Source organism: Crocodylus porosus, unplaced genomic scaffold (genome assembly GCF_001723895.1).
Source record: "Crocodylus porosus isolate Cpor-Errol unplaced genomic scaffold, CroPor_comp1, whole genome shotgun sequence".
NCBI lineage: Eukaryota > Metazoa > Chordata > Crocodylia > Crocodylidae > Crocodylus > Crocodylus porosus.
This window is the reverse complement of record NW_017728931.1, coordinates 105,820,549-105,830,443: the sequence shown is the minus strand read 5'-3', so window position 1 is coordinate 105,830,443 and position 9,895 is coordinate 105,820,549. Positions and strand designations below refer to the sequence as shown.

The 9,895-nt window shown below is 45.9% G+C and overlaps 1 protein-coding gene across 1 annotated transcript in view; it reads left to right on the top strand.

Annotated features, from left to right (window-relative positions):
* The first annotated feature begins 7,280 nt into the window (after nucleotides 1-7,280).
* GPR37 (G protein-coupled receptor 37) overlaps nucleotides 7,281-9,895 on the top strand; it is a 16,062-nt gene continuing 13,447 nt past the window's right edge. The window contains exon 1 of the mRNA XM_019543958.1: nucleotides 7,281-7,314. Coding sequence (XP_019399503.1) covers nucleotides 7,281-7,314 — 34 coding nt within the window. The remainder of the gene's footprint in view (nucleotides 7,315-9,895) is intronic.

Genomic DNA, 9,895 nt, shown 5'->3' with positions numbered 1-9,895 from the left:
AGTTCTGGGATAGATGCATATTTCCACATCTGTCCTTATTAAGAAAACTGAAGAAAGAAGGTGCAATAGAAAAGAAGAAAGATGTGAAAAAATAGCTACTGATGATATGCAGGTAAGGAAATCTCAGCATATACAATCAATGAAGTCTGGGATGTGACCTGAAAATGCTGAATCCCTGATAATTATTTCTGAGATATCATGAAGAACTTAGAAGTAAACAGAGTAGAGCAAAGCAAGTATGGTTCTTAGCTTCAAAGAAGAAAGAACAGTAATCCTTCATTTACCAATCAAAGAGTTTAATTTGAGACCCTAGCAAAATAATGGAGTAAGAGCTGAAAGAGAGAGAAAGAAAATAAGCTGCCAGCATTCAAAGGAAAATGGAACCATAAGCAATAAGCAGCATGGGTTTATAAGGAACAAATTGTGCCAGAAAAACATGATTGCTTTTTTGATAGAATTGCAGAAATGCTGGATGAAAGATGCACAGCATGATTTTAATAAAGGATTTAATACAGTATCTCACTAAATCTCACAGAATTAATTCAAATTGCCTTGGACATGAGCACTGTCATGTAGATTGGAAACAGGTTGAAGGATCATAAACAATGTGTGACAATAAATGGAAGCGTACTATATTGAGTTGTGGGGAGATGGGTAGTGGGGCTGCTGCACAGTTCAGAGATAGTTCTTGTTTTAATATCTTCGTGGGCAAGAAAGAAAAGGAGGTAAACGGTGTGTAAATAAGCATTGCAGAGGATACTATAGCCAGAGCCACTGGAAAAACAGCAATAACTGGTAAGTAATATTAAAGACTTACTGTCTTTTAAATGGAATATGGGCAGGAAATAACAAACTAAAATCTAACTTAGGGGACAAAAAAGGAAGCAGCAAATTAATGCACTTGGGGAAAAATAATCCACAAAAGGAAGGAAAAACCTTGGAAAAAAATAAATCATGAGAGACTTCCCCTGAGGGGTGATGGTAGCATATTTAATAAGAGTTTGGTATGTGCTGTGTTAGACCCAACAATAATGCAGGTATGGATTGCATATACAGTCCTAACACTATAGAACAAGAAGGGGGGTGGGAAGCCTGTGTCCTTGGGGCAAGGTGTCCAGTTGGTGAATGGACCAACAGGGACCAGCGTGCAATTCATGAGGGAGAATAAGAACTTGACACTGTGAGAGACTGGAAAGGAACCTGGAGCTGAGTGGAGATGGCTGGAGTCATCCTAGTCAGGCACTGATAACAATACAGTCCTTTTTTCAGTGGTTCCTTATGCCAGTTTCTCTTCTTTTCCCTCTTGTCTCTTCTCCCCTTTTTCTGTGCTGCTCTTCCCCCTTTGGGCATCTTCCCCATACTGTTTTAGGAGAACTATTTTTTCTCAGCTTCCTTATCTTTCCTCCTTGTTGCCATCCCTAGTTTACTCCTCTTTCTGTTTTCCATATGTTCTCTACCCATCCACCTGTCTTTCCTCCCATTTCTTGATGTTTTTTATTTTCTACGGCCTACTAGGGGTGTGCAAAATGAGCTGTATTTAATTCAGATTTGGCCCAAATTGGGGACAGTGATTCGATCTGATGAGTCAGATCACTGTCCTGATTCAATTCAGCCGAACCTGAATCTGAAGATTCGACACTGATTCAGAGAATCAGCGATTTGGCCATAGACACAGCTTTAAATGTTTTTTCTACATACCTCGAGGTACCAGGCATGGCGCATGAATGCTGCAATGCTTGGGTGGATGGAGCATGCCACAGGAGAATGGGCCCCCCCATGTTCTCAGTGGTGAACCTGGAAGTGGACCAGAAGTACTTCCAGTCCACTTCCAGTTCCGTCGCCAAGTGCCTGGGGGCCCCTGGACCCCTGGCTCAGCAATCGGCCACAGGGGGACCCCGGGTGCCCCCCCAGACCCAGGAGGTACCAGTTGCTGAGCTGGGAGGTGGGGGCCGCAGCACATTCCCCAGTGAACCTGGAAGTGGACTGGAAGTGCTTCTGGTCCACTTCCAGGTCTGCTGCCAAGTGCGCTGGGACCCCCCACCCCGTGGGATGCTCCATCCGCCCCAGCAGCTCAGCATTCATGAGCCTCCTGGTACCTAGAGGTATGTAGAAAAAACATTTAAAGCTGCGTCTATGTTCAAATCGTCAAATCTTTCAGAATCTTGTCGAATCGATTTGGAGAGACTACAGGGTCTCCTGATTCAATTCAGATTTGGAAATTTGGCCACCAAATCAGGCCAAATCTCCCCACAATCGAATCAGGGACTGAAGCTTTGCACAGCCCTGCTGCCTATCTATGTCCATCACAACTCTAACTGCCACAGTTGTCTTTATATGGATTTACTGTCCCCTCAACTAACTTCCAAGCCCCCACCACCCACCAACCCATCACAATACTTAATTACCCACCAGTCTTCTCTCCCATTATCACCAACTTTTTGCTGAGCAAACATCACCATTGGCACCAAGAACTGAGGAGTTCTCTATCTGACAATAGCTCACAGTCAGACCAAATGCAAACCCACCTCCAAACCAGGCTAAAGCTTGTGATAACAATAGACAATAGCAGGACCCATGTGAAACTGGAACGGTTTAAATCTATCTACAGGTGTTACACAAAAGAGAGAAACTCTGTTGCACAAGCCTTTTAGTTTGGGCTGGAATGCAATTGTCCTAGAAGGGAGAGCTGATCTCTCAGGTAGCTTGGGCCATTCTAGTAAATGGCTGTGTATCAAATGAAGAGCTAATACAAAATGGAGATCTGAATGATATGCTCATGGTGACCTGTGCAGCTAGCCAGAGTGACTGCAGTTTTCCTTTCCCCCCCTCCATTCCTAAGGAGTTGTCACAATTAAACTGATGAGTATAAAACAATGTGAGTACAAAATGGGATGGGGGTGTCTCAGAATCTCTAAATACCAGAGGCGAAAGAACCTGAATAAGTGGCAGGTACTGCTCCCCACTTACCGCTGCCACGCTCCCGCCACTGAGCTCCCACCATCGCCGTGCCTACCCCCAGCCACCGGGGTCATGCGCCATTCATGAATGGATCATTACTATGCATTATGCATTTATAAATGAGTTAGTCTCTAAGGTGCCACCCTGTCCTGCTTTCTACCTGACTTTACACTAACACTACCTCTCTGAAAAAAATTTGTAAAAGTTAAATCTGCATCCACAAGTGCTCTGTTGCTCTTCCTTATGTTTTATTGAATTTTGTCCCTGGGAGAAAAACCAGCCTTGCTTTAGAAAGAAAGATGACTTTATTAATTTTTACCATCTGAATTTCATGGCACAGCAAAACAGCAAAATACCACTTGTAGTATAACTAAATGTAGGATGGATGAAGTCTTCCCACTTCCTCTGTTTCTTGCAATGCTCTAGGTTTTGTAGAACAACAAGACTTTTCTTCCCGGTCATGTGTCCCCTGCACAGAAACTTCTAAAGCTGGTTACTGATACAAGAGATAAAAAGCATCTCAAATGGAGTTGTGTGGAGCAGACTGAGGTGACTGTGCTTTCACTCTATACTCAATGTACAATCTGCTAAATTTATGATTTGTTTGCTTCCCCCACCCTTCTCTTTTCTGTCCAGTATAAAATATAATGTGTTCCCCTATTGTGCCTCTAAATAATGGACTGACTTTCTTTTCTCTCTCCTTCATTCCCATGTTAAGTGTTTTTCATAACCTGTATTATTAGATGCTACACCTTCTGCTGTGTGAACAATGAATAAAACAGAAATGTAGTAATACAAGTAGGACTAGGATTCAGAGGGACCTGGACAAATTGGAGGATTGGACCAAAACAAACCTCATGAAGTTCATTAAGGACAAGTGCAAAGTCCTGCACTTAGGATGAAACAATCCCATGCATGGGTATAGGTTGGGACTGACTGGCTAAGTCGCAGCTCTGAAGAAAAGGACCTGGGGATTACAGCAGACAATAAACTGAATACAAGCCAGCAGTGTGCCCTTGTTGTGAAGAAAGCTAATGGCATACTGGGCTGCATTAGTAGAAGTGTGGTCAGCAAACTGGAGGAAGTGCTTATTTCCCTCTATTTGGCACTGATGAGGCCACATCTGGAGAACTGTGTCCAGTTTTGCCCCTCCCTCCGCCCACCCCCAGCAGGGATGTAGACAAATTGGAGAGTCCAGCGAAGGGCAATGAAAATAGTTAGGGGTCTGGGGCACATGGCTTCTGAGGAGAGACTGAGGGAACTGGGCCTATTTAGTCTGGAGAAGAAAAGACTGAGGTGGGATTTAATAGCAACCTTTAATATTAAAGGTTAACCCCCCCTAACAGGGGGGTTCCAAAGAGGATGGAGCTGGACTGTTCTCAGCGGTGACAGAACAAGGAACAATGGGCACTCCTGAGAGCTGTTCTAATTAAAGCACCCACAGCCTCTCATGTATTCAGCATCCTGTGCTTCAAACTGGACATAGGGGCACCTTAACTAAACCTTATTCAACCAACTTAAGTTAAAGTGCCCCGCCATCATTTTGAGGGTGGGGAAGCTGAATACTCATGACGCTGAAGCTGCTGCAGCATGCTTATTAGCATGCTCCAGCAGACTTGATTAATCAATTCTGCTGTAATGCATGCTAACAAGCACACTTCAGAGCAGTCATCAGGCACGTGTTTAGGTGCCCAATGGTCTCAAGTTGCAGCAAGGGACATTTAGGGTATCTGTTAGGAAGAACTTTCTTACTAGGAGGGTAGTAAAGCACTGGAACAGATTACCCAGAGAAGTTGTGGAGTCTCCATTCTTGGAGGTTTTTAAGACCTGGAAGGACAAAGCCTTGGCTGGGATGATCTAGTTGGGAGTGATTCTCCTTTGAGCAGAGGGTTGAACTAGGTGACCTGCTGAGGTCCCTTCCAACCCAAACTGTCTGTGATTCTAAGTATTAAACATATTGTGTATTCCTGTGAAATATATACTGTTTGTCTTTAAGATGGCATAAGCCAGAGATCTTATCAGTAATTAATAACATTATGTTTCAAAACAAGAAAGAATTAAAGACAATGACCTTGTGAGTGTCTATGATGTGAACACCTGTGATGCTGGCTCTTCACAAGAAATCTCAGATCTTCTAAAAAGAGAAAGAGGATAAAAGGGGAAGTATGAAAAATATAAAGGTAGAGTAAGCAGGATAAACCATGATGCACGAAACCAATCAAGGACAAAAATTACTTCGAGTAAATTCTCTCTCCTCCACGCCCTTCCTACCCCCTTCAGTGAGCAATTGTTGGATGTGAATGCTGAGCAGAGATCCATGCATAGCTGTAAGCCTTTTCACTATAGTATAATAATATAGTGACTAAGATTATAACTTACCAAGGGAATGAATATCTGAAATGTCAAAAAGCCCAACAACAAAAAAAGCTGTACCACTGAAATCTATTGATTTCTTTAAAGTATCTGAAATTTAATAGGACACAAAAAGAAAAAAATATACTTAGAAACCTTTCCAGTTCTATACCTATAGATTTTCCATATAGGAAAGTGTTCTTTTTTTGCTGTCTTTCATGTAGATATTGACTGTAAAAAAATCTAAACATAATTTCAGTTCTTGCATGTAATAGAGAAAAAACTTACCTTGCTGTTTTAAATATGGTCCTCTATGGGCTTACCAGTCTATTGATGCATGGTTCGGTAGAGACTAGTAATGTCACAGCATAAAAAGGATCCAGAAGAACAGCGCACTAAAGAGTAGTGAAAAATTCAGCTAAACAGAATGTGATTGTCATCAGTGTCAGAAAGTTCACTGTAACAGAAGATCTTATCATAAGAGGTAAGCAGCTGATATAAAAAGTATTTAGGGTAGGCAAAAGTCCCAGAAATATTGTAAAACACAGCTAAATGAACTGTTAGAGTAGCTGAAACAAAATGAAAACATCAATCACCAAACTTTTTGGAACTCTTCTAAAAGTTGTTGCAACAACAAATGGTGTGATGAAAATAATCATAATGAAAAATTAATTATCTTTAAAAATATCTAAAGAATCCCATGTAGATTGCTGAAACCAAATAACTACGATTAGGTACAAAAGTGCAACAGCTACCCAAAGCTTACACAAAACTATGTCCCTGTCAGGAAAGGAGCATCTGTGTAATATCACTCCTCCGACAATTTTTATGGCAATGCACAGGCACTGTCTTATGCCCTGTCTTATGGAAACTAGATCTGTGCAAAGCGGCTACTATTCGGATTTGGCTGAGTCGGTGACTCGAATCACTGTCCCAAATCGATTCAGTTGAATCTGACGTGGAGATCTGGCTGCTGCTGAATGTCTAAATCTCTGAATCAGCCAGGCCCATCCCACCCAGCCCTGCAATAGCTGCCCCACCTGCCCCAGCTCCTGACACTTGTTTTTAAAAAAGCCCTGACTCAGCGGGTACTGCCAGGTAGGGGGGTGATCCTTGCTTGCCCCCCACTGCCCCATGCTAAATGGGGGGTTCTGCACAAGCCCCCTGACCCCTCCCCTGCCCAGACAACCCATGGCTGCCCCACCTGCCGTGGCTCCAACCCTTTAAGAAGAGAAAAAACCCAAAAAACCCCTGGACTCACTGTTCCTGCCGGTGGGGGGGCAATTCCCGCTGTCCCGCACTGGCCTGTACCATGTGGGGAACTCTGCACAAGCCCCACAAAGGCCAGAGGCCGCTGCAGGAGCAGTGAGTCCAGGTGCTCTTCTTGGGGTTTTTTCCTTAAAGGGCTGGGCAGCCATGGGGGGGCTGGGTGTCAGAGGGCTCGTGGCAGAGCCCCCATGCAGCATGGGGCAGTGGACATCGCCACCCCTGCCTGGCAGCAACTGGGCTTTTCTTAAAGGGCCGGGAGCTGGGGTGGGCAGGGCAGCCATGGGGGGATTGGGGGAGCAGGCAGGGGTTGGGGTTGCTGGGAGAGCAAGCAGGGGATGGCGGCTGGCAGGGGTCCCCCTATGGGTCTCTCCCCCCTCCCCCAGCCCTAGTATTTATCAGCTTGGACTTGGATGCAGCTCCCTGCTGCAGCCACTGGGGACTGTCCAAATCATCAAAGCTCTCCAAATCTTGTCTGAAGATTCAGAGAGCTTTGAATTGATCCGGACCTTTTAACTGGTCCCCTGATTCGATTCAGATTCAGAGATTCCGCCACTAAATCAGGCAGAATCTCCTCCTAATTGAATCACCACCCAAAGCTTCACACAGCCCTAATGGAAACTGTCTAAAATCTAACGTGAACCTAAAAATTTTCATTCTTCCTCCTATCTGGCCTTTCCACAAAGCCAAACACTTAACCAAGTATGACAAATGTGTCAGAATTGTCAGCTGAAAGCAGTAATTTAGGGGCCTTTTGTGTGTTCAAAAATCAATTTTCTGTATTATAAACCATGACACAGAGAAAGCTGTGCACCACCACGCATCTCAGTGGTAAAGTATTAGTGCTGTAAACTAACTTACTTGTAATACTACTTAACCCTATTTTTCTTTATCCATATTTCTTCCTAGGCTTATGTCAAAAAGCATTATGCCTGTTGATTCCTCTTTCTCCCCTACAAACACTGAAAGAAACATTGCTCACTAACATAGCTATCTTTTAAGAACAAGCAATGAATTTATCATATCTGTTTGCAAGGCCCTTTGGGAGACTTCAAGAAGAAAGGTGCCATACATACAAGCTCATTATCATCATTAACTTCACTGATATACCAGCTGAGCACAGAAGAATCATGCAGAAAAAATATGACAAAAAATAAAGTATTTTTATGTGTCTTTTTTTCCTTGCTGGTCATTTTATTTTCCCAGTTATAAACATTTTAAGAGATAAAGTTTGCCTTTTATTGAAGAGCCTCGGACTCAATTTCAAAACTTAACTCTCCCAGATAATACCTATACTGTGGATGCATCTACATGCCCCCTACAGCGATGTAGCGACGCGCTACCATATAGCCATAGTGGTGTGCTCCCCCAGTATAGCATGCCACTACGGCAACGTAGTGGCAAAATATAACTGTATGCTGCATGCACATTGCAGTAACCACCTGTACTGCACCGTGCTGTTGTATTTCCTTTTGGAAGTTGTAAAGCATGGTGCCGTAGCAGTGTCACCCTATGGTGACGTGTAGAAGCACCCTGTATTGCTAAGCATGACTAAAATGGCTTAATTTTTATTATGGTACATTTAACAAGAGTAGTGTCTATTTCACAGCACTTGTTCTCTTACAGTGATAAATATCATATAATTCCCATTGTCACATCTCTCAAATAATAGGATTAAAAATGGATTCAAGGCAAATGAGAATTTTCAGAGCTCTTTGTGTAATTGTGCAATGTACAAGAAAGAGTCGTACTCCTATATAGAAACTGAATCAGCCCCTAGATGCAAAAACAGTTTGTATGATCTACTCACAGCAGATTCAGAGTGCAAAATATTCTCTTGGCTCAGGGATTTGTGAGATGTGGTCTACAGGCTGGATTGGGCCCACAGACAGGCCCCACGTGCCGGATCCAGCCTCCAGGGCTGGTCTGGGCATGCCTTGGCATAGCTGCCTGTGTTGTGCTGCTTGCAATTGCATGTTGGCTGCAGTGCTGTATGCATCAGCCCAAGCCCTGCACACAGGCCCAGTTTGGGGTGCACGCTGCATGTGGCACCACACCAGACCAGCCTGTTGCACAGGTTCTGGCAGACAGCCTGCCTGCCTGCAGGCCCGCTCGGGGTTGGCCCGATTCAGCTCATGCCAGACTGACTTCACACACCACATGCTCTCACAAAATACATCTTGAATGACCTTCATAACCCTGAGTTTATATTGTGAACAGGCAAGATGTGTTAGCAAAAGCAGAGAAAAGTGAGTTTGGATTTGGCATCACACCAGAAATGTTTTCAAAATGCTTTGGGACTAAACAGGGACCAAACACACTTAGAAGTGTTTAATATGAATGAAAAATAGAAAGAACAGTGTTGGAGGAACTTAAGTTTAAAGCTATTGCCACTAGCAATTGTACTGTGTTTGAGTTTGGCCGGCTTTGGTTAACTTGGAAGTCGAGAGGAAGGCGGTTAGTGGGAAGCTAGGATGCAGAGAGGGAGTCAGGAGTGATACTTCAGATTCTGAGCTGCAATGATCGTCTTTGGCTGGGATGATCTAGTTGGGCAGGGGTTGGACTAGATGACCTCCTGAGGTCCCCTTCGACCTGATTCCAGGCAGCGGTGAGGTGTGGGGGGCACGTGCACCCGTGAGAGCTGGCCACCCCCTCTCAGGCCGTGCTTCCCCCGTAGGCGCTGGGTGCCGGGGCGGGCAGGAGCGCCTCCCAGGCTGAAGCGCTGGATGACGCGGCTGCGGCGCCCCTGGAAGTGGCTGCCCCCCGCTCGGCGAGACTGGCTGGGGGGGACCCCCTCGCCGCCCCGCTTCAGATGGCACCAGTTGCCAATGATCCCATGTCACCGCCCAAGCAGGAGACAAGGAGAGTCGCTTCCCCTTGGGGAGCTTCTGATGCAGATTTGCTCAAGGGGAGGATACCGGCACTGAACCTGGCGCCAGGCTTCCTTGCACATTTTCATGCCTGGGCACCCTTCCCCTTCCTGCTGGCCTCATGCTAGGTGGCTTGCTTTCCCCTCCCCTCGCCCCTGTCCTGAGCTGCGCGAGATGAACTCACGACACCGGCGCTGCCCGGGGCTTCCCGCGCGGGTGGCAGAGAGCGCGTCGGCTGACTCCCGGGCCGGCAGCGCCCGCGGCCCGAGCTCTCCGAGTCCCGGGGTCCTTGGCGCCGCCCCGGGAGCGGCCCCGCCGGGGAAGGGACGGGGGCGGAGGGAAGGGGAGGCGCCGGCAGCCCCTCACACAGCGCAGGTGGCGGGAGCGGGGGGGCAGCGGCCGCGCAGCCCCGCGCCGCTCCTGCCCGCCCTGAAGGAGGAGGCAGCTGC